We start from the raw sequence: 24,748 nt of genomic DNA, 5'->3' as shown, positions 1-24,748 counted from the left end.
CACCCGTTTTAAGCATCTGTTTCTTAGGCATGGGGCCTTGAACTGGAGACTGAAGTGCAGTCTTTTTTGGTTTTAGAGGAGTCTTAAGCTTAGCATAAGATTTTATGGTGAGAGTAGTCGGTCTAAAGACACCTTCTGAAACCGAAGGTGTTTCTACAGCACCGGCTTCTCCTTCTGCAATGTCGTCGGTAGAGCCTAAAGAAAATGGCTGCGTCGGCCTAGAACTCTCTGCTAGAGAATCCGAAGCGGTCTGGGGTTCGAATTCTGCGGTAGCCAGGGGCTGCGTAGGCGCCTCACTGAAAACCGGAGAACCGGTGACCGGCCCAGCCGAGGCCTCGGAGTCTGGCTTGGATCTAGGCTGCCTGTCTTTATCTTTGCGTTTTTTATGCACGCCGGTAGTCGGTTGCTCTGACGGCATAGTGTAATTAAATTTCCTGCCGAAGTAGTGTTGTGCGAAATCAAAGCGTCACTTTATAGTTCGCTTATTGAACCTAGCACAAAACTGACAACCAGTGACGTCGTGGTCTGGGCCTAGGCAAGGTATGCAATAAGAATGAAAGTCCTTACGAGGTATTTGCTTCCCACAAGAAATGCAATTGTTAACTTTTTCTGACATCGGACTGAGACAAGAAAAGGTTCCCCAACGGGGTACTTAGCTTTGAAGACTTCGGACTGAAACTCTATTCGAAAATCTCAGGTGTCGGCCGACTGGCACTAGTGAACTGCTTCTGCTTCGGGCAGTGCGCGGCAAGAAAGACTGAAGAAAATGGCGTCGGCTGCCTCTTATATATCCTTGGCGCACTGACGTCAGGGAAGAAGCGACAGCAATGACGCCAGACCAAAACTTTGGAATTCAGGCCGACTGCGGGACCGCCTGACGACAGGATAACCCAAGTGTGATGACTGCAGCAGGGTAACACGATGAACATCAGAAGATCCATCAAAGGTTGCACTGATGATCAAAGACTTAAATGGTTCCACAAAATCACATAAGTGCATCCGGGCACGTCTCCTGATGCCTATGCCTCAACCTGCTGCCAGAGTGGTACCTTTCGCAGCACGGGAGATCAACCTCATGGATGCGTTTGAGATAGACTGTAGTGTGGCCAGCAATGAGGAGATTCTTTTTCCATCCTCGCAGGACATGGACCCAGAAAGAGATTTGGTAAGCTCTTTGATCAAATCTCTTTGCAGTCTTGTAAAACATGCCAAGTAATTCAGCAACTTGAAGACAAAAGTCGCTGAAACAAACACGCTTCCCAAATCTGTCCAACACCCTAGATTCCCTATTAGGGGGATGGACAAAAGAACTTTGTTCTTCTAGTTCCTTTCTTGTAGCTGCAGCCACAACCATGGCATCAACAGGTACTCCCTTGTTCCAGTGTGCACGATCTTTGGGGGGGAATAATTTTATCCAGTCTTTTTGGTATTGGCTCCTTCCATGCCCACTGAGAGACTAAGTCAATGAGCTCATCAGCTGGAGGGGGTCACCCAAGAAGTAGATGGGCCAGACCTGAAACCCTCCAGGAACACAGATTCCTCCTGATAGGGGGTTATCGGAAGACCAAACACCTTTTTGTTTCAATATCTCCAGGATGTCATCAGGTGGCGATCTGGGGGATCACTCCCCCCTAATCAAAGTCAGTGTCTTCTGTGAGAGATTCCTAGGGGAATCCAAGTACCTCCTCTTTCACATCCTCTTTTGAGGGACTTCCTCAGTCAGAACTTCTGGCAAAGTATTGGAAGAGGCTCAAATGTCCAGGACACAGTACACACCATCATCGGAATGCACTCCACCCCTCAGTACCCCTTCACTCACTCACTCATTGTGAGACTGTTGGAGGCAGCCTGGCTTACTGCAGCCCACTCATTCATTCTGGAATTGCTGGAGGCAGCTTGGCTTGCTTTATGCCCACTAACTCATTCTGGGATTGGCAGATGGCTGCGTGCCCACTCACTCATTCTGGGATTGTCAGTGGCAGCTTGGCTTGCTGCATGCCCACTCACTCATTCTGGGTTTGTCAGAGGGCTGCATGCCCACTCAATTATTCTGGGATTGTCAGACGGCTGCATGCCCATTCAATTATTCTGGGATTGTCAGAGGGCTGCATGCCAACTCAATTATTCTGGGACTGCCAGAGGCAGCATGGCTTGCTGCATGCCCACTCATTCTGGGATTGTCAGAAGCAGCCTGGCTTGCTACATTGCTCAAACCTGCAAGAGTGCAGGTATTGCCCCATAACTAATAGCTCATTTGTTGTTTAAGGATTACTAAAACACAAGAAAAAAAACTATTAATACTAGGTATGTATACACAAGATTTGGTCCCAGACAACAATAAGGAATAGAGTTAGCACTGATGCTGACAAAAAAAAGTTATGTACTAACCATAACATTTCACATGCAGTTCCCATCTCAACTTCATTCTGTACTGGTTGGGTTCAGAACCGATCCTCAGTTCCGACTAGGCCATTTACAAATGCTCGAGGTCTTCAACTAGCTTGTGGCTTACACCTTATCCTATGATGCCCTAGGGAATTCCCCAAATCTTATTTGCTGGTATACTAATATATACATATAAAAAATTTTACTACTTTAAAAGCCAAGAAGAGGGTCAGAGAATATTAGTCGCCAAATAAGTCCTCTCGGTCCTCCAGGAGTTAAAGGCTGGGGGAAGGAGGGTGGAATGTAAGAGTGAAGGTGAGATTGACAACACACATGGAATGCTATGGTGAGTACAACTTTATGTGATGTTGCCCTATCTTGCCTTCATTCTGTACTGGTTGGGACAGCGTCCCTAGCACCATCTTTCTCGGGTGCCTCAAGGGATAACATTCGAACAGTGGACCCAAAAGAGGCCCTGCCCCTGGAGGCCAGGTACGAGGTTTTGCCCACATTGCTGCAGCACAAATGGTATCAAATGGCAGTTTTGCCCAAAAGGCAGAAGAGGTAGAAATAGCTCTGGTAAAATGACCTCTTACTTTGTCAGGAAGTTGTTTGTTTTGGGATTTGTAGATGAATGCAATGCAATCTGACAGCCATCTGGAGAGAGTTGTCTTATTAACTGAAGCACCTTTTTAGCATTCTGAGGAGGCAACAAATAATTGGTCAGTCTTTCTAAAGTCCTTCGTTCTATGCAAGTAGAAACAATTGCCTGTGTACATCTAGTTAGTGTAACATATATTTTGCCTTACTGCCACACTTGGGGAAAAAACTGTTAAGTCTATGGATTGATTTAAGTTTGATTCTGAACATACTTCTGGTAGAAAGGACGGACTTGTATGAAGTGACACTCTGTCCTTGTGGAACAGCATATATAGGTGTTTGATAGACAATGCTTGTAACTCTGAAACTCTCCTAGCTGAAGTGATAGCTATTAAGAAAATCGTCATCCAGGTGGGAGGAATCATACGGGATAACACAAAATTCAGGTTCCATGGGGGAAGATGTGGTTTAATGGGCAGTCTTAACAGAATGGTACCCCTCAAGAAGGCTTTGCAAAGTCTGTGGGACAGAACGCTCGGCCCCGCTTCTCCTAAATAGAAATTAAGAGATCACTAATTGAACTCAAATTGTAGCTGCAGCTGCCCAGTCATAAAACAGCTTTGCTAAGAACTTCAGTATGGAAGATAGAGATGCTGAGAAAGGGTCAATATGATTTTCCAAGGCCCAGGAGGAAAATCTTCTCCATTTGCTGACATATAATTTTCTTGTAGAAGCTTTATGAGAAGAAATCAGGCTATGCTGAACTGAAAGTGAAAGGTCAGGTAGCCTGGCTATGTTTGGAATCTGGGCAGCCAGGCTGTCAACTTGAGGGTTTGAAGAGATGGAGGGAGCATTCCCGGCAGATGAGTCAGAAAATCCGGAATTGGGTCCAGACGCCAAGCCTCCTCCTGAAAATGAGGCCACAGGAAGGGAAACCAGATTTGACTAGGCCAGTAATGGGCGACAAGTATTACGGTCCTTCCCAATACGCTGGATTTCTGAAGAACTTTGGGTATCAATGGGAAGGCGTATCGGAGACCCGAGGGCCAATCATGTACAAGTGCATCCCTTAGAGACTCCCCTGGAGGGTTGATTAGGGCAAGGTTACTGCTGCATTTGGCGTTCATGGATATGGCAAAAATGTCGCAGCAAGGCTGGTCCCATTTTCGGAAAATCATTTCTGCTATGTCTTGCTTTATGAACCACTCATGAGGCACCAGAATTGCCCTGCTGAGTTTGTCTGCTATCATGTTGGATTTCGCTGGGATGTGCGTTGCTAAGAGAAAGCGTTGGGAGGAGGTCGCCCACTGTTATACTTTCAGGGCCTCCCAGCAAACGGGGTAAAGAGCTGGTTCCTTCTTGTTTGTTTATATACCACACGACCGACATATTGTCCTTTTGTATTGCAATTGTTTCTAGCAGAAGAGAATCTTGGAATGCCTGCAACGCTAAAAGCACTGCTCTCATCTCTAGGACATAGATATGCAAGTGGGCCTCATGATCCTGCCAAGTGCCTTGGACCGTCCTTCCCCCTCACCCTTTCTGAGAAGCATCCGTTATCATTGTGGTTGTAGGCTGTGGAAGAACAAAGGGTCGACCTAAAGTCACGAGTGGAATGAAGCCACCAACAAAGGTCTTTCCTGCAAGATTCTATTACAATTTGGTGGGGCATGGGTAGTTCCTGCATGGACCACTGAGTGAACAAGCAGCCACTGAAGAATTCTCATATGTAGCCGCACTAATGGGATTACATTTACTGCTGCTGTCATGGTGCCTAGCACTTTTAGAACTGTTCTTGCTTAAGACGCAACGTTGAAGGATGTGAACGGGAAGCCTTACCATCGTTTTTGTAGTGTCTAGATCTGCGCCTATTAAAATAATACACTGAGATGGCAATGAGGCAGATTTTTCATAGTTTATTGTGATCCCTAAATGGGAGCAGAGTTTTAATGTGGTCTCTTGCTTTTATTAGTAGATGCTCGGTGGTGGTGGTGAAGACCCAGATGTCTAGATACAGAAACACTCGGAATCCTAGACATTGCAGGTGAGCCGTAACTACTGCCATACATTTGGTGAATACTCTGGAGACTGTAGTGAGACCAAAGGGCAGAGCTTGAAACTGGTAGTGGCTGGCTCCTAGCCAAAAGCACAAATGACTCCTGGATTGCCTGTCCATTTTTATGAGGTAGTACGCATCCTGGAGGTCTATAGAGCACATCCAATCGTCTTTTCCCAGAAAAGGGAGAAATGACTGCAGTGTTACCATCCGTAACTTGGACTTTTTTACTGCTTTGTTTAGCCTGTTGAGATCCAAGGTGGGTTTCCAGTCCCGTTTTCTTTGGAACTAAAAAGAACCTTGAGTACATTCCAGATTCTATTTGGTCTGCGGGGACTATTTGGATGACTCTTTTTTTAGCAACCTCTGTTTCTTGTGCTGTTTCCTGTGACTGGATGGAACGTCCAGAATGTTTCTGACTTGTGGAGCAGGAAAGGATATGGAGTAACCTCTGGATACAATGCTTTGTACCCATTTGTCTTTTGTGATTTTTAGCCAGGATTCTGTGCACAAAGTTAAGCAATCCCAGACTGCCTCCAAAGACAGACAGGCGGGCCTCCTTTCAGGAGCGCTGAAAGGGCTTGCCAAGGAAGGATTTTCTGTCGCACTGGTTTTGTGGACCCCCTCTGACGTGTGGCCGGCGTCTTCCATTATTGCTTCCCCATCACCCCCTGGGGAAATGATCACCATGTGTGTCTTGAAAAAAACTCTGGGATTTTTTAAACCACATATTTCCTCCCTTTTGACCTTTTGGATAAGTCTAGAAGGTAGACAAAATCGAACTCCTATGGCAGAGAGAGTTTTTCCTTCCTGTCCACACCTGGTTAGTGCGTCTTTGACTTTAGGCCCGAACAAGGATGAGCCACAGAAAGGGGCGTTAAAGGAAAACTTAAAAGGCTCCGCAAAGTTACACAAGCACATCCAGGAATGCCTCCTTAGGGAAATTCATGAGCCCGCTGCCCTACTCGCTCCATCAGCTGCAGAGGAAATGAGTCTCATAGAGGAGTTTACCACTGAATTCAAGGTGGAGAGCTGGAAGAAAACTTTACCTGATACCCCCGCAGCTACTGAACCCTGGAGAGTATCTCCTAGCTCCTTCAGGAGATCTCTCTGTAACCTGGTAAAATGTGCAAGATAATTCAGAGACCTGAGTGTAAAGGTCGCTGAAGAAAAGGGTGCACTTTCCATATCTGTCCATCACATGAGACTCTCTGTTCGGAGGATGGACAGAAGAGGACATCTCAGACAGTTCCTTTTTGGTGGCGGCCGCCACCACCACCATAGCATCTACCGGGACACACTTCATAAGAAAAAATTTATCAGTGGGGGATGTAAAGAATTTATTTATATTTTATTCCAAGGGACAGGCTCCACTGAGTCTGGAGTCTCCCACATCTTTTGACAAACTAGATCTAGGAGTTCATCGAAAGGTGGAGACACTCAAGTAGCGGAAGGGCGAGACCCAAAGGCCTTCAAGTAGACAGACTCCTCCTCATAAGGGTTGATGGGCTTCCAGCCACTTCTTTGCTTAAGAATTTCTAGGATGTCTGCAAAGACTACATCCTCAGAGGGTGACCTTGGGGACCCTTCTGACTCATCGAGGTCTGTACCAGATGTGACGGACTCCTCTGGGGAGTCCAGATGCTTCCTCTTGCATAATCTCTTGCGAGGGACCTCTTCAGAAGGGTATTCTGGAGTGGTTTCGGAAGAGAGGGGTTCACCCAATGGGACGTCTTGAGGCCTTGGGTCTTCAATTCTGTATGGATGTTGTTGTACCGAGATAGACACCCTTGCCTTTGGGGAAGGAATGACTGGATCTGAGTGGAACTGCCCATGGGGACAGCACTATCACCTCGAGTGCCCCCCACCCATGATCCGAAGAAGCCCCTGGCTCAGAACTAGACGGCATCCCTGGCACCAAGGCCGATGTAGGAGCTGAGCTCACCCGTGCCGAATCCCCGAGAAGCAGGTTCGGATCAGACAAGTGTCCGCTCCAACTGTCTTCCCCAGACCTGACCGGAGAATGTCTGCTCCTAGACTCTTCAAGCTCAGACAGCACTGAGGAAGTCGGATCAGGTCTCGGCTCCGAAGGTTCCACTACAATCAGCTCCATGCATTCCATCTCCAAAGTCCCGAATCAGGTTGGAGGAGGAATCGATGTTCACAGGGTAGGCTTAGTCTGTTCCAAAACCCTCTGGGTTGACTCTGACAAAAGTTTGGCAAGCACCATTGTCCTCAAAAGTCTCCGCACCACGCGATCCACATCATCTGAAAGGCTCCTGGAGGATGGAAAGGAGGCAGCAGGAGATTTTGAAACTTGCAAGAAGATGGGGGACCTCAATGTCGGAGAAACCAGTTCCAGCACTGGGGACCGGCTCTAAGGTTGAAACACCAACGGTTCTGACACTAATTGAGCCGAAGTGAATGGTTTCTTGAGCCCGACAGGTTTCAGGTTCGATGAGGAAATTTTTGGTAACTTTTTTGTTGGCTCTGATTGAGGTTCTGAAGATGAAGATGTTTTTCCTGATTTTGAAGAAGAGGAAGAGGTCTGTTTTGTAGGGCTCTGACCTTCTCCTATGGCTTCGGAGAAGGACGTCTTCAATAACTCCCTAAGAATCAACTTATTCTTCCCTTCAAGGAGAACCCTGTGGCTGAAAGAATGGCAAATCGCACAAGATTCTTGTAGGTGTACTGCTCCAAGGCAGTACGCAGACAGAGTATGACCATCAGTCATTGACATTTTCTGACTACACTTAGAGCACTTTTTGAACCCAGAGGATGTGGCATCTTTGGTTTGTTTTGAAATTTTAATAGCTAACAAACAAAAACACTATATATGTAATGGGTCTATATTATGTTGCCGAAAGCTGTTTACAGTGAATACGGCAACATCGACCCTTAAACAGTGAAAACCCACTAACGCGAAAGGCCAGGTCAGTGATTTTTTTCCCAGGGAAAAAAAATCTCTTGGCCATTGTTGTGAAATTGCCCTTTACAATACACCCCTGGGATCACTTCATTGGCTCTGCTTGACAGAGGATCAGTTAATTAATCAATGGGGCAGCGAAAGCCGATACACTCTGGGCAAGGCTTATAAATGCCCTCGGGCAGATAGCCTAGTACTTACCTATGAACCTATGAACCCCCTGTAGTGTGATCTCGGAGTTAGTATATTTGGTTATGGGGTGTGGGGGGCACAGCCCCCCCCCCCACACACACACTTTGTAGTGATTTAGGTGGTGTGTTGTGTTTGGTTTCCCAGGGGGGGAAAAAAAATGGCAGACCAGCCAATCAGTGACCTAGCCATTCACGTTAGTGGGTTTTTGCTGTTTTAGGGTCGATGTTGTCATATTCGCTGTAAACAGCTTTTGACAACATAATATAGACCCATATATAACAACACACTAAGGAAAGTCCTCTAGCTGAGACAGACTAAGCAGCCCTCTAAGTAAAACGAGCTAACTTACTGGATGGGAGAAACAGCAAAAATATTTTTTTAAAACATGTAAGGCACACACTAAAGAAAGAACCCTCTAACTCAAAAAAATGGACTGATCAGCTCTCTAACTTAAATGAGCCATCTTAGGTGACAGAACAATCCACCAATAAAACAGTCAACCAACGTACTTAAGACTAATGCACATGGGATGGAAAAGGACCCTCTAACTTAAATGGGCCAACAACTGGACTAATGCACACCGAAGGGAAAAAACTCTAATTTAAATGGGCCAAGCAGCCCTCTATCTTAAACTAGCTAGCTACATAAAAGGCTCTTCACAAAAAGGGAAGAGTTAAGGGAATTATCAAAAATGCACACACACAGGAAAAGGCACTCTAAACTAAACCGGGATATAACATCCCTCTCAGCAAATATCTAAGATATCTAATAATAAAACACTCTAAATTAAAAAGCTCAAAACAATGAGCCTAAGAAAAGTTCTTTGAATGCAGACTTAAGAAAGCCGGGATAGGGAAGATATATAGGCCTAGAGAGTGACGACAGCCAACACTCAATCAGCAAGCAAAAACAAATACAGTCGAGCTGTTAACCAAGGTTAACCATAATAACTAATCTAAAACTACTACAAAGTAATTACAAGAGAATACTAATAAGTTTTTCAGGAAAAAACACAAATGAAAGAAATCACTTAGCCAGAGCCAGTCTGAAGCACCAGATTTTGTTTAGCGGCAAATGAGATATGAGGAATTCCCTAGGCATCATGGGATAGGGTGTAAGCTACAAGCTGGTTGAAGACCTCAAGCTTTTGTAAACGGTCGAGTCGAAAGAGAGGATCGGTTCTGAACCCAACCAGTACAGAATGAAGGCGAGATAGGACATCACCACATCAGAGGTATTGCATACAGCTGGTGTAGCTAATCAGAACTTGTTATGTAACATGGCCTGACATCTGGCACTTACATTTATGTTGCTTCTGAAGGAACTGTTCTGAGAGTTGGGATGCGCACTGTATCCTTAGCATTATGTTGGTCGACTGTTCAGCAGTATGATAGCATGAGGGAAGAAGCTGTTGTGGAATCTAGATACTACTTCATTCTGAACTTGAAGTAAACTTTTAATGCCATGAAAAGTACAAACCATACCAGAATGATTAGTACTTATAATGTTGGCATGGTATCTCTCATCTGAATCTTGCTTAAGGTGTGATTTAGTCCGAGCAAACAAAGGGGAGTGAATAGTCTAACACGACCATGACACTTTAGAAAACTGCACACTATTTGTTGGCTAATGTCTTTTGAATATGAAGGGTGGAAGTAGCAGTGGTAACAGAGTTAAATAACCAAATGGTCCAGGTCATGTACTATTTGATCAGACAGTACCACCATCTTTAGCATGTAGGGCTTACTGTCTAGCCCATGATTAGGTGTAAAGCACACAGTATTTTAAAACTATGAAGTAAAGTCTTACTGTACAGTCTGCAGGGGTGAAGATGTTTCCATGCTGTACTTACCTGCATTGTCCCCACTTTACGTTTTAAAAATACACCTGATACAATTAAATATATTACTTTCATATACTGCCAATCCTATCTCTAAGCAAGTTATGCAAATGATTAATACTTTAGCTTATAAATTGCAAACACGTTCTACCACCTATGTGAGGATTTTTTTTCTGACAGACGTTGAAAGGTTTTGTATAGAATCGCGAATTTTGATGAAAAGCAGATCAGAAATTTACCTCAGCCATACAGCAAATAAAGCAAAAATATGTCTGAATTGTATGTATGAATTTATTATCTTTACTACCTCCTGAGTGAAAACACCTATGCCAGGTAACAGCACTTTGGAACCATATCACTGGCAAAGGACCATCTTCGTGTTTCTCTGACTCTCATTCACCAAACTACTTCTGTCTGTGCTGACTTGGCCAGCGTTATGGGCAGTTGTCTTATCCATTGCAAAAGCAGAGTAACAGAAACAGCAACCACTAAGCCTCCTGTTTACCTAATGTTATCAGCTGTGTTTAAAAAATGTTAATACTAAATTTTATTCATAACACTTATTTCTAACACCTGCGCGCAGCCATCTTGCCTGTTCGTGCACTTGCGCAGTGACGTGTTTTTCCACAATATGTGCATAATAGGTCTGAAAAGCAGTGAATACATGGGTCGTTTGTGTACAGTGAGTTATTCAAACCCTGAGTGAGCAAACAGTCCATTACGATAGTTATTAATTATCACAACAATGAACAAGAAATAGACAACTACTGTAATATAATTTTTAATGTGTAATTGAATGTAACGGGTGCTGTGTGTGTCTCGTGTAACTGAATGTAACGGGTGCTTTATGTGTGTGTCTTTCTCATACACAAAGACATTTAAGCAAATGCAATGACGCTGCTTTAGAATTTGAAAAGCATCACACTGTATAATTAAGCATTTTTATTAAACTTAAAGATCATTTGATTTTTTTTCCCATTATTGTCACTTATTTTGTAGCTGTTTAGGTATGAAAGCCCATTAAGGCCAATTATGGGAGGCCAAGAAAAAAAATTGTTCATGGACGGACACTCCTGGTCTACACCACTTCTTTTGTGGATGTTAGTTTTGCAAAACTAACCAAAAATGCTGGAGGGTAAAACACTTTTTCAGACTGCCTAAACATCAGATTAGCTTAATCTACAATTACAGGTGACAATGTAGTAAATTAAATCAGTATGCAGCTTAATGTAGTGGTGCACTGTATCCTTAGTATTATGTATAATATATTAATGGTTACACATGGAAAAAGAAACAATCTTTGATTTCAGTATTAACCTATCACCCTAAAAGAAATGTACTTTCAGTTGTAAATTTAAACTAGGAAAGAAATTATAGCTGTCTGAGTCACATAAATTAATTTTTTACCCACCCTCGTAGGCAGCATAATGTACAGCGGGCAGCAAATACCTCCTCTCAGCTCTCTCGTACGGCAGGCAGCAAATACCTCCTCTCTCTCATCTCTTTTGCAGGCAGCAGCATAACATTTGTTTCTCTCTCAGGCAGCCCAGCAGCAGCATAACGTACAGGGCACAGCAGTATAATGTTCTGTTCCCACCCGGACCATCATTTCCTTGTTGTGTCTTGTACGCATGAGTTAGGCAGCTAGCTCAATTTCGACATGCTGGCAGACCGTTTCATGGAGCTGACGTCATCGTGCATGTGATGATGTCAGCTCCAAAAGCAGGACAAAAAAAATTAAAAATAAACTGCTGGGAAATTAAGGGGTGCCACCCCATTATTTGGACCCCAAAACTCTGTAAAAAAACAAGTAATTTGGGACGACTGGGAGGTATGACATGTTGAATTCATTGCGTTTTTCAGTCAACTACATGAAGGCAAGTCAAAACATTAGACAATCACACACTTACCTGTAGGATATTAGAAAATTATAGCAATTGTGTGCAAACTACTGACTTACCTTAACCGACTGCGAGTGGTTGGTGTGACAGAAGCTGTTGGAGAGGAAGATGTCAGAGGTGATGTTGCCCCCATTGCCAATAAGGATGCTGAGGAAGTACCATCTGGAACAGATATGTCTCGTTTCATTTCTTCACTGCTTCTACGAGACACTAGAAAATTGAGAAAAAGAAAAAGAATAAGACAAAGATGGGTGATGAGCATAACAGTGTACATCATACTGAGAGAATGCATTGAGATTCCTGAAAACAGGGCATTTAGCAATACTAATTAAATCATCTTCATTTAACTGCAAAGCTACTACAGATGGTATTACAGTAGAGACAGCCCAAAGTTATATAGCATGACAATGCTGGTCAGAAAGCGGACTCATTGTGTAGAGGCATCATCAATCCAATGTAACTTGGAATCACTTTGATATAGCCAGACTACATGTTTTTATTTAGTTTTGATGAGAAATCTATATTTCTACATCAAAAGCGAACAGCAGCAGCAACATCCAAAGTAGAGTGGGTTATGCATGTTCAGTTAAGGGGATGCACAACTGGTCCATCTTCTGTTTCCTTATTGAAGACCGAGAACAACATCTAAAGTGTACTGTACATCGGGTTACAAATGGAACCTCAGAACTAGTCAAATCCCACCAGAATGTACAGGAACACTACGGGAATCTAAAAAATGAATTACTTAACCTCCTGCAACTCGAGTCAGCCCATCAGCAATATGTACATGTCTTCAGCATGCAACACTGCTAGTTTCAGTAAATCCACTTGTGTACTTAGAATAACAGAAAAGAGAAATTTATTACATGAAATAGTTCCAAGAAGAAATGTGTCCAAAACTACAAGTTCTCTAGTTGACTCTCAAGCAAAGGGGAACAAACTGTACAAAATTAGCTTACATTTATTAGCACAAAAGATGGTAAACTAACAATATAGCACAACTGAAGACACAACAGAGCCTTGAACACTTGTTGCATTTTGGATATGTTTACTGGACTGCTTTCTTAGCACACTTCTTGGTTTGCAGTTTGTACTGGAACGTTACTCCTACATGCCTCCAATGAAGATGGACGCCACACAGTGGACCTTAAAGCAAGCAGATAAGAGGTGCATGCAGCAACTGGAATACAAGCAATAGTGTGTATATTAACAAGTATGAAAGCAGCAGACATGGTGAAGGGCTGGAAGAATGGCAAAGGTGACACACGAGGAAAGTGCCAAACAACATTAAATAAGGAAACAAACTACTAATACTCAATTAAGGTAAAGAATTTAGTGAAGATCATGGTGGGGGCAGTTTTGGTATAAGAAAAGTATCAGTTGTGTACACTTACCATAAATGTAGTTGTTCGAGTGCATTCACTGTTGCAGTCATCACCTGTGGGTTATCTCTGCTGTGGTAGCCCTGGGCTGGCCCGAATACTACAGTAAATGTTTTTCTGCATTGGCTGCTGTCACTTGTTGACTGACGTCAGGCCATCAGTGCTATAAAGCAAGGCAGCAGACACAATTACATCAGTTTTTCTTGCCCTAACCAGTCAGAAGCCCAAGAAAATATGGTAAAGTGGTCCTGGTGACTAAAAACCACCATAAGAAGCTTATGTCTCTCTAAGGAGAGAGGATATAAGGAGGAAGGAGGGAGGGGAAACCAGGACTGCAACAGTGAATACACTCGAACATCTACATTTATGGTAAGTGTACACAACTGTACTATGTTCTTCGTGTTTCACTGTTGAAGTAATCACCTGTGGGAGGATTCCCAAAGCTGAAGAGAGGGGTGGAAGGATTAGTTAGATATCTAGACATGGGTAAGCATGCCCTGCAGAACTGCAGAGGCAAACCCTGCCCTAGCCTTAGAGAAAAGACATAGGTGGTAATACTTTGTAAAGGTATGGACAGAGGTCCAGGTGGCAGATTCCAAGATATCCCCAGTGGGAATTCCTCTGAGGAATGCTGTGGAACCGGAGGCTGCCCTAGTGGAATGGGTACAAAAAGACTTAGCGGGTAGTTTCCCATGTAATCTGTAGCAGAAATGGATACAGTGTGATATCCATTTGGAAATGGTTTGCTTGGAAATGGGCTTCCTCTCTGCACCTGGGGCACAGCTGACAAGAAGATGGTTTGGTTTTTAGTACGGTCCATGTAGTATCTGAGCTGTCTGTGCACAAACAGTGAGTGCAGAATTATTTCCCCCTTGTTTTGAGGGTTAGGGAAGAAGGTGGGTAGATGCATGGCCTGGTTGAGAGTCATATTAGATACCACCTTGGGCATAAAGGAGGGGTTAGTCCTCAGGGAGACCCTGTCTGCATGGAAAATGATGAAGGGCTCAATGGCACTCAGTGCCTGAAGTTCTGAAACCCTTCTGGCTGAGGTGATAGCTAGTAGGAAAGCAGTCTTCCAGGAGAGGTATTTAAGTTCTGCTGAAGCAGCAGGTTCGAAGGGTGGTAAGGTCAGTTTTTCCAAAACATAATTCAGGTCCCAAGCTGGCGTGGGTGGCCTTTCTCAGAGGTCTGATATTAGAAGCCCATCTGAGGAATTGTTTAATCAAAGGATGTGAGAAACAGGGGCTGGTCTGTATCAAAATGAGCTGAAATGGCTGAGGTATGGATTTTAATAGAACAGAAGGAGAGGCCACTATTGAGTAACTCTGCTAGATAGTCCAGGATAAGAGGGATGGAAGGTTGAGAGGAACTGCCCCCTCTGGACTGGCTCCAGGAGCAGAATCTTTTCCATTTCTCTGGATAAGATTTTCTGGTGCTGGGCCTTCTGGCCTCTATGATAATGTCTAGGACCTGTTTGCTTAACAGGGGCCCCTTGTTTGCTTTTAGAGTATTAGCCATGATGACAGTTTGAGAGTCTGCAAGTCTGGGTGCAGCATTCTTCCCCCATACCTGAGTCAAGAGGTCTGAGATGAGGGGAAGCTGCCCGGGAGGCTGTGATGTCAGGCTGCGCAGTAAGGGGTACCAATGCTGTCTGGGCCAATCTGGAGCAATGAGGATGGCCTTTGGTCTCTCCTCCCTTATTTTGATCAGTACCTTGGGAATAAGATGTACAGGAGGGAATGCATACACAAAGAAGGGATTCCAGGGGAAGGTCAAGGCATCCACCTTCCACACTAGGTGGTGATACTCCCTGGTACAGAATTTTTTTTTAGCTGGTGGTTGAGGTACAGAGTAAACAGATCCACCTCTGGAGTTCCCCACCCCTGAGTGACTTGCAAAAAGATTTTTCTGGGGAGCTGCCATTAGTGAGGGTCCAGTAAGTTTCTACTTAAGTGGTCTGCCAGGGTGTTGTTGATCACTGGTAGGTATTGGGCTATTAGGTGTAATCCCATGGAGGAGGCTGTCAGCCAGAGGTGCATGGCTAGCCTGCACACAGGGTAAGATTAGGCCCCTCCCTGTTTGTTGATGTACCACATTACTGTGGTGTTCTTTGTTTTGATAAGGAGAACCCCTGGCCTGAGATGTGGTTTGAAGGATGTCAGAGCCTTCCGTACTGCCATCATTTCCTTCTGGGTGATGTGTAAGGGAAGGTGCTGGGCATCCCAAAGACCTTGGGTGCACCTGCCTACTAGGTGAGCACCCCAATCAATGTCTGAGGCTGGGGTGGTGATGGTCTGCCCGGTAGGGCAGAGGATGAAGGGACTACCCTTGTTCTTGGCACAGGCCCCTGCCCACCAGAGAAACTCGGCCCTTATACAGGGGATCAGAGGGAGAGAGGTCTCTAGAGGCTGAGAGTGCTGACACCAAAGGTTCTTTAGATACCACTGAAGTTTTCTTATGTGAAGCCTGGCCAGAGGAATTAGATGGATGCAAGATGCCATGTACCTCAAGGCTTGCAGGAACTTCCTCGCCATGAGGTGACTTCTGGAAGCCAGCTGGGTAAAGCAGAGAGGCAGGAAGCTCTGCTTTTCTGGGGATAGGAAGGCCATTTGGGATGCTGTGTCCAGCAGTGCTCCCAAGAAAATGATCCTCCTGGGGGCGGTTTGCTTTGATTTCTTCTCGTTGATGGTGAACCCTAAGGAAGTTAGGAGGAGTTTGATAAAGATGATGTTGTGGAGCAGCTTTTCTTTGTACTCTGCCTGAATGAGGCAGTCATCCAGATAAGGGTAAATCTGTATATATCTGTCTGCAAAATGCTACGGAGGGGGCTAAGCATTTGGTGAATACCTGGGCGTAATTGATAAGCCAAAGGGTAGCGCAGAGAACTGAAAGTGTTGTGAACCTTTTCTGAAGCTCAGGAATTTCCTGCAGGATTCCCTTATGGGGATGTAGAGGTAGGCATCTTTTAGGTCTAGGGTCACTAACCAATCATTTTTTGTCAGCATAGGCAGCAGCTGCTGCAAAGTTAGCATTTTGAATTTGGTGACCACCAGGGAGGTGTTCAGAATGGATAGATCCAGGACGGGGTGCCAAGTGCCCTCTTTTCTGGGAACAAGGAATACTCTGGAATAAAATCCTCTGCCTGTTTGATCTACTGCCCCCTGGGATATGAGAGTTTGGACTTGTTTCAATGCCTCTGCCCACTGATTTGGAGGTAAGTCTGGGTACCCTCTTGAAATTGGGAGTTCGTTGAAAGAGAATTTGTATCCCTGAAAAATGATCTTTAAGACCCATTGGTCCTTTGTTACAGAGAGCCAATTTTCTTTGCAGAGGGAGAGCCTTCCTCCTAGCTTCAGGTGTGTGAAAGGAGGGCAGAGGGGAAGAGGGAATCATTGAGAGCTTTTGACATAGAAGGATGACTTAAAACTCCCTGCTTTTTGAGGCAGAAGTGGTCCACTGTTTGATTCTCTGCTGTCCCTGGGGTAGGGGCCTGGGTGGTCTGTCTCTGTGGGGCTTACCTTGCCCCTGCCTGCTAGGTGCAGGAAAGGACCAGTGCTTAGAAGGAAAATTCCTGCTGAACCTAGGAGGTTGAACCTGAAAGAAATCTTTTACTGTTTGCATAGATTTTGCTTTGTCTACTATCTTTTTAAGCACCTCTTCTGCTTTTACTCCAAACAAGCAGTCCTTATCCAAGGGTGCATCAATTAATTTAGACTTGGCATGATCAGGGAGAGGTTGTTCCTTCAACCATGCATGTCTCCTAATGACAGATCCTGACACTGCTGCCTTGCTTGAGGATTCTGGGGTGTCATATCCACAGTGCAATGAGAGTTTGGCCACTTGACAAGTAGAGTGCAGTAAATCTGCTAACTCTTTCGAATTGGCACAGTCAGGAAAGATAAAAATCTTTTGCTTTAATAGTTCCAAAGTATGTTGTTGATATTTTAACATATGGAACTGGCAGCTGAGTGCTCTGACAGCTAAGGTAGCAGAGGTGTATACTTTTTTACCCCATCTGTCCACAGCTCTGGAATCCTTGACAGAAGGAATAGGATTTTTTGCAGAACTAGCCTTCAGGTCCCTGTGTAATGACCTCCGCAGGATTTCTGTACAGGTATTTTTGAGAATCTGGTACTCTGTAATACCGGTCAGGTTTACTGGGAGCAGGTGGGAGGGCGTCAGGGGCTAAGTTGGATTCATGGAAAACATCATCCACCACTTCTAAGATAGGGGGGATGGCCAGGGGTCTGTGCTGGGGCAGGTCTAGAAACTCTTAGTCTTTTCTTAGACTGAGGGAAGTCCTGAGATTCCCAGTGGAAATGTTCCCTGAGGGTGTGAAGGGTTTCCCCTTAAGGAAAAGTCTTCTGGTGGGGAGGCAGAAGGAATGGATTCCTCTGCACCTGAATCCTCATAAGCAGTCAGAGGTTGTTGTTCCTCTTCAAAATACGAATAATCAGATTCCTCAAAATCCTGCTCTGTCATTATTTCAGAAGGGTGCCTTTTCCTGTTAGAAGTTGTGGCCTGACTACCCCTGATAAGGGAGATAAGATCTCCCGCCAATTTAAGCATTTATTCTTGGGGTGGTGGAGCAGGAGTAAGATGGTGGCTAGAGGCAGATTTTCTAGGAGTGGCCTGGCTTCTGGGCCTAAGAGTATACACCGGTCTGAGAGAAAAGGTAGTCGAATGAGAAGGTGTCATTTTTTGTCTAGAATCGATAGTGTGAAAGGCCTCCTCGAAAGCTGATGCCTGCGTCGCGGCTCCAGACCCAACCGAGGCAGAGACAGCCAAAGCCTCGAAAGACTAAGAAGATTTCTGTGGCATACATCAAAAGGGTCTCGGTAGAGGCCTGCATAGATTATCATATCGGCCATCTGGGGCTGTGAAAGCACCTCACTGAATTCCGAAGAACTGACAACCTGCTTAGCGGTAGCGTCATCAGAAGGCTTAGCTTTGCATGGTCTGTCTATCTTTATCTCTACATTTTTTTGAAATGTCTATGGATTGTTGGCTGATGGATGCCATTTCAGAATGCGAAGACAGAAGACAAAAATACCTCTCTAAAATAAGAGCTCTACGACAAATGGTTCTTGTGTTAAAGAGGGCACAGAGCAGGCAATGGGGGATGTCGTGGTCTGGGCCTAAACAAGTGATGCAATATGAATGGAAGTCTCGGTGTGGGATCTGCTTTCCACAGGCGAGACAATTGTTAACTTTTTCGGACATCGGTTAGTGCAAGAAAAAAGGATCCCCAATGAGGTACTTGGCTTTAGATGTTTTCAGCTGTGATTTAAACTCTGGTAGCAACTGACCGTCACACTGGCAAACTGCTTCTGCTATGGGCTCCGCGGCAAGAAAGACTGATGTAATGGCGTTGGCTGCTTTGTTTTACAGCACTGATGACCTAACGTCAGGCAACAAGCGACAGCAGCAGACGCAGAAAAACACTGACTGGTATTCGGGTCGGCCGAGGGCTAGCACAGCGTGGATAACCCTTAAGTGATGACTGCAACAGTGAAACATGAACATCAGAGCATTCTTCGTCTATTTAGATGGGATAGAAAATCTGTACAAGAATTAAGATGAGAGTAATTCCACCACAATGCAGAGTCTTTTCAAGAGAAGACTGGGAATAGCTACCACCCTGAGGCTGTAGTGACCGAGGGGGGGGGGGGTGCAAATGACAATAGACCAAGGGGGTAAATGCAAAATGGCTGAATATACAGACAGCTTAGACAACAACAGCACACCCAGAAAATATGTGACAAAATTCCCCCGGAAACTGGCAAATCAGAGATGATCTTCACAGCCTCTACTTCATTCAAACATGTACCTACATGGAAAAGGAAGTCAGTCATTTACAAAACTGCAATGAATACAGACCTAAGGAGAAAATGTATGTACACATGTACTGCCAAGCCAGGAATATCCCAGACCTTAACTAGCACTCTGAAATCCTTCCTCCACACTGCCATCCAAAAATCCCATTCAAAAAACGTGTTTGTGCTTCCTATGCTTTAAGTCTCCGCTCTCTTCCTTAAAGCAAGAAAGCAAATCATTTTGAATGTTACCAAATTTATTCCACTACAAGACACACACACACACACTTTATTTTTTAAGAAGAACAAAGCAAAGCTGCAGGGTTTGCTATGTGACAATTTGTCATAAAATTGCTACCATGGCAAATCGTTTAATACTTCAAAAATACCTACTTATAGTAAATATTCACACAACTATACTAACTTCAAATGATACCTGCTCCTGTAAATTCTCAAAAAAACATACCAACTTCATTACAGAGGCTTCATATGACAAATCCTCAAAGAACTGGACAATCTGCTTTTAAGACACCTGCTATGACAAATCCGCATTTAACATACTCAGGCTTCCAACACTGTCTTGCCAAATGTTATTTTGTTATACCAAAATTACACATGTAGAAACTTTTGCAAGGCTGTTACACTGTTTATACCCTTAGATGTGGGAGTTCTACCCCCACACCGCCTTCTCTGAATACACTACCTCTGATGGTGCACTAATGTGTAGGAAAAGGCTTAACTACTTTTTATTGTCTCAGCTGTGGCACGGAGACCATGGGTGTGATGTAAGGACGCTTTTGGACAACCTGTTACTGTGGTCAGCTGGGCAGCTGGATAATGTGATTGAGGAAAGATACAATGGCCAAGTTCTTAACTTAATGGCTGACCTACATGTGGACCCTTGCGTATGGTTCAGTCCTCTCCACTAATTACAATTCAGCACTTCTATTTTGGAAGTTTCGCTTCTTGGTGGTGAAGAAAAGTACAGTTGTGTACACTTACCATAAAAGTAGATGTTCGAGTGTATTCACTGTTGCAGTCATTACATTTGGGTAATCTGCTGGCAGGCTGCCCTCAGTCGGTGTGAATTCCAAAGTCTTGGGTTCTGAGTCGGTTGCTGTCTTCTCTTCCATGACGTCAGGTCGTCAGGGGTATAAAACATGCAGCCAATGCCATTTTCTTTAGTTTTTCTTGCCCCCTATGTCAGGTGCCCCCAAAAAGGTAGCAATATTATATATATATATATATATATATATATATATATATATATATATCTATATCGATAAACATGCATCAATATAAACTTTACCTTCATCTACAAGCAAATACACCACATAGGTTGTAGAAAATAGAGAAGGAAAGATAAAATGTAGAATAATGACAGGGGGATGGCGGGAGGGTAACCTGGACTGCAACAGTGAATACACTTGAACATCTACATTTATGGTAAGTGTACACAACTGTACTATGTTCTTCATGTTTCACTGTTGCAGTCATTACATTTGGGTAGAATCCCAAAGCTATGGTTGGGAGGCTGGAGCTAAACAGCATTAGGTGCGGCTATAAGGCCCTGCAGCACTGCAGTGGCAAAGCCTGCCCTGGACTTAGAGTAGAGAGGCAAATGGTAATGCTTTGTAAAGGTGTGAACAGAATTCCAAGTAGCAGCCTCTAGAATGTCTTTGGTTGGTACTCCTCTGAGAAAGGCTGCCAAAGTAGCTGCAGCTCTGGTGGAATGAGACCTAATGCCCTTGGGCACAGGTTTACCATGGTGTGAATAGCAAAAACGGATGCAGTGGCTTATCCACTTTGAAACTGTCTGCTTTGAGATAGCCTTTTCTTCTGTTCCTGCAGGATATGACACTAGTAATTGCTCAGTTTTTCTTAGAGCTTTTGTCCTGCTCAAGCAGAATCTTAGCTGTCTGTGTACGTCCAAGGAATGCAGAATTCTCTCCCCTTTATTCTGCGGATTGGATAAAAAGTTGGCAGATGGATTGTTTGGTTAAGAGCCACAGTGGAAACCACCTTAGGCATAAAAGTAGGATTTGTCCTCAGAGACACCCTGTCTGGGTAAAATATGATAAAAGGCTCTACAGCCATGAGGGCCTGTATCTCTGAAACCCTTCTTGCTGAAGTAATTGCTAGTAGCAGGATTGTCTTCCATGATAAGAACTTTATATCAGCGGTAGCGGCTGGTTCAAATGGAGGCAGGGTGAGCTTTTCCAATACATAATTGAGGTCCCATGCAGGTAATGGTGATCTTCTAGGAGGCCTTAGGTTTTTGGCTCCTCTAAGATACTGCTTTAGTAAGGGATGAGAAAAGATTAGTGGCTCTGTATTGTAATAAGCTGAAATGGCAGAGGCATGGATTTTGATTGATGAGAAAGATAGGCCTTTGTCAAGCATCTCAGTTAAGTATTGTAATATCTGAGGAATATGTGGTTCTGCTGTATCAGTTCCTTGTGCTTGGTTCCAAGCACAAAATCTCTTCCATTTGTCAGCATAAGATTTTCTAGTACTGGGCCGTCTGGCTTCCAAAATGACATCCATCACAGCTTTACTGAGAGGTGTCGTTGGTATGATTTCATGATTAGCCATGCTGCCAGGTTCAGAGTCTGTAGTTGATTGTGCTGGATCTGATTGTTTTGCTGGGACAGTAGTTGTGGTCTTTGAGGCAAGGTCCAAGCTGGGTACTGAGACAAGTTCCTTAGGATTGGGTACCAGTATTGGTGGGGCCAGTCCGGGGGCAATTAATATCATCTTTGGCTTCTCTTGTCTGACTTTTAGGAGGACCTTGGGTAGAAGAGGCAGAGGAGGAAAGGCATAAACTGACAGGTTTTTCCAACTGAAAGATAGGGCGTCCACTTTCCATGCTTGTCTGTGATAAGTCCTTGTGCAGAATCTTTTCAGTTGATAATTTTGAGGAGAGGCAAACAGATCTATGTCTGGACTCCCCCATTTCTCTGCTATCATGCTGAATACTTGTGGATTTAGTTTTCACTCGTGAGCATCCATAAGGTTTCTGCTTAAATTGTCTGCCACAGTGTTCTGTTTTCCTGGCAGGAATTGAGCTTGAAGATTTACCTGGAAGGTCAAAGCTGTGTCCCACAGTGCCATGGCTAATCTGCAAAGGGGGTATGAGTGTGTGCCCCCTTGCTTGTTTATATACCACATGACTGTGGTGTTGTCTGTCTTTATCAGTAGTTGTCCTGGATGAAGTAATTCCTTGAATGCTGTTAGGGCATTTTGAACGGCTAGCATCTCTTTCTGGTTGATATGTAGATGCATTTGATTTGGTGCCCATATGCCCTGAATGCATCTTCCTGCCATGTGGGACCCCAGGCATAATCTGATGCGTCTGTTGTTAAGGTTTGGCTGGCAGGGGGTAGAGTGAAGGGCCGTCCCATGTTATGGTGACAGGCCTTTGCCCTCCATAGAAGTGCCTGTTACAGGCAGGGGATGAGAGGAATCATTGTTTCCAGACTGTGTGAATGTGGACTCCATAAACTTTTTAGGTACCATTAAAGTTTCCTCATATGCAGTCTTGTATATGGAATTAGTAGGATACAGGATGCCATGAAGCCCAGAGCCTGCAGAATTTGTCTTGCAGAAGACTGGGTTTTTGTTGCCATCAGTTTGAAGTAAGTAGTCAGTTGCCTTTGTCTGGCGTGAGGTAAGCCATCTGGGCAGTTGTATGCAAGCTTGCACCCAGGAATGTTATCTTTTGAGAGGGTACCAGTTGTGATTTCTTTTCGTTTATTGTGTACCCTAGGCATGCTAGAAGCCTTTTCACAAACGCCAGGTGTCGTAGAAGAGTGTCCTTGTTCTCTGCTTGAATGAGACAGTTGTCCAAGTAAGGATATATTTGAATACTTGTCTGCAAAATGCAATTGCTGGTGCCAGGCACTTTGTAAAGACCCTGGGCGCAATAGATAAGCCAAAGGGCAGTGCAGAGAACTGGTAATGCATTAAGCCAGCCTTGAATCTGAGGTATCTTCTGCACGACTGTCTTATTGGGACATGCAGGTATGCCTCAAGTCTAAAGTCACCAGACAAGCATTCTTGCCCAGCATGGGCAGAAACTGTTGCAAAGTGAGCATTTTGAATTTTGGAATGTCCAGGTATGTGTTCAAAATCGATAAATCTAGTACTGGCCGCCAGGCCTTGTTCTTTCTAGGTACCAAGAACAGTCTTGAGTAAAACCTTGTCCTTTTTTCCTTTTCTGGTACTATCTGAATGGCCCCCATATCCATGAGGGACGTAACCTGTTTCTGTGGCTCTGCCCATTGGTTTTTTGGCAGGTCTGGCCAACCATTTGTCATTGGCAGTGTGGAAATGGAATCTGTATCCCTGTGATACAATGTTCAGTACCCACTTGTCCTGGGTTATTAACTGACAATTTTGTGCAAAAAGTGATAATTTTCCCCCTATGGGTGCTGCCAAAAGATAAGTGCTGGGTGTAGGCAGAGGGAAGTCATTGGGATTGCTTTCTGTAGGTTTGCACTTTATCTTCTCCAGATTTGGAGATGGATGCGCCCCATTGCTTTGACCTGTATGAGTCTTGAGCTTGGTACCTGGAACCCTTAGGGTGTCTGGATTTGCCCCTTTGAGCTCTGTCTTACACAAGAAAGGACCAATGTTTTGTAGGCCAGTGTCTACTGAATCTAGGTGGCTGCACTTGTAAGAAATATTTTACAGTTTGCATAGACTTAGTTTTGTGCTCCATTTTCTTTAAAACCTCTTCTGCCTTGCTACCAAACACAGAATCATGCTGTAAAGGTGCATCTAGTAATTTAGCTTTAACATGATCAGGCAAATTTTGTTCCTTTAACCAGACATGCCTCCTAATCACAGATCCAGTAACTGTGGCCCTGCAGGAGGCCTCTAAAGAATCAAAACCACATTGCAAAGTATGCTTTCCAACTTGTTCAGCTGCATGCAATAATTCCTGCAATTCCTTATTTTCTGCACATTCTGAAATCAACATAATTTTCTGTTTCAGCAATCCCATAACATGTTGTTGGTACTTAAGCATATGAAATTGACAATTTAAGGCCCTGATTGCCAAGGTTGCAGATGTATTTACCTTTTTTCCCCATCTGTCCAGCGCCCTGGAATCTCTGTCGGAGGGGGTAGGATTTTTTGCTGTTGAGGCCTTAACTCCCTTAGGACCCTGTGAAATAGTTTCAGGATCAGCAGCAGGGTTTCTAAATAAAATTTTATGAGAGCCAGGGACCCTGTTATACCTGTCAGGCTTACTGGGAGCCGGAGGTAGAGAGTCAGAGGTCAGGCTTGACTCGGAAAAAACATCATCCACAATGTCTAACACAGGGGGAATGGCTAAAGGCTTATGCTGAGGGAGAAGGAGGAAATCCCTGAGCCTCTTTTTTGATTCTGAGAAGTCTTGACTCTCCCAGTGAAAATGTTCCCTCAAAGTATGCAAGGTTTCTCCAAATGAATAATCCTCAGGAGGAGATGCAGATGGAATAGACTCCTCAGCATCAGAATCCTCATAGGGAGGTAAAGATGATTCCTGATCAGAGGAGGAATCAGAAGAAATAGAAACCTGATCTGAAGATTCATAGTCAGTGTCTTGCCTAGGCTTCTTATCTGGAGGAGGATGGGTACCCCTGATCAAGGTAATAAGGTCTTC

The 24,748-nt window shown here is 44.3% G+C and overlaps 1 protein-coding gene across 1 annotated transcript in view; it reads right to left on the bottom strand.

Annotated features, from left to right (window-relative positions):
* SPECC1L (sperm antigen with calponin homology and coiled-coil domains 1 like) overlaps positions 1 to 24,748 on the bottom strand; it is a 2,326,126-nt gene that overhangs the window by 501,412 nt on the left and 1,799,966 nt on the right. The window contains exon 11 of the mRNA XM_044068824.1: positions 11,960 to 12,110. Within this exon, the coding sequence (XP_043924759.1) occupies positions 11,960 to 12,110 (151 nt within the window). The remainder of the gene's footprint in view (positions 1 to 11,959; positions 12,111 to 24,748) is intronic.

The sequence above is a fragment of the Protopterus annectens genome, chromosome 4.part0 (assembly GCF_019279795.1).
Source record: "Protopterus annectens isolate FY-2018-M chromosome 4.part0, PAN1.0, whole genome shotgun sequence".
NCBI lineage: Eukaryota > Metazoa > Chordata > Ceratodontiformes > Protopteridae > Protopterus > Protopterus annectens.
The sequence above is the reverse complement of the archived record's forward strand: the minus strand, read 5'-3'. Positions and strand labels throughout refer to the sequence as shown.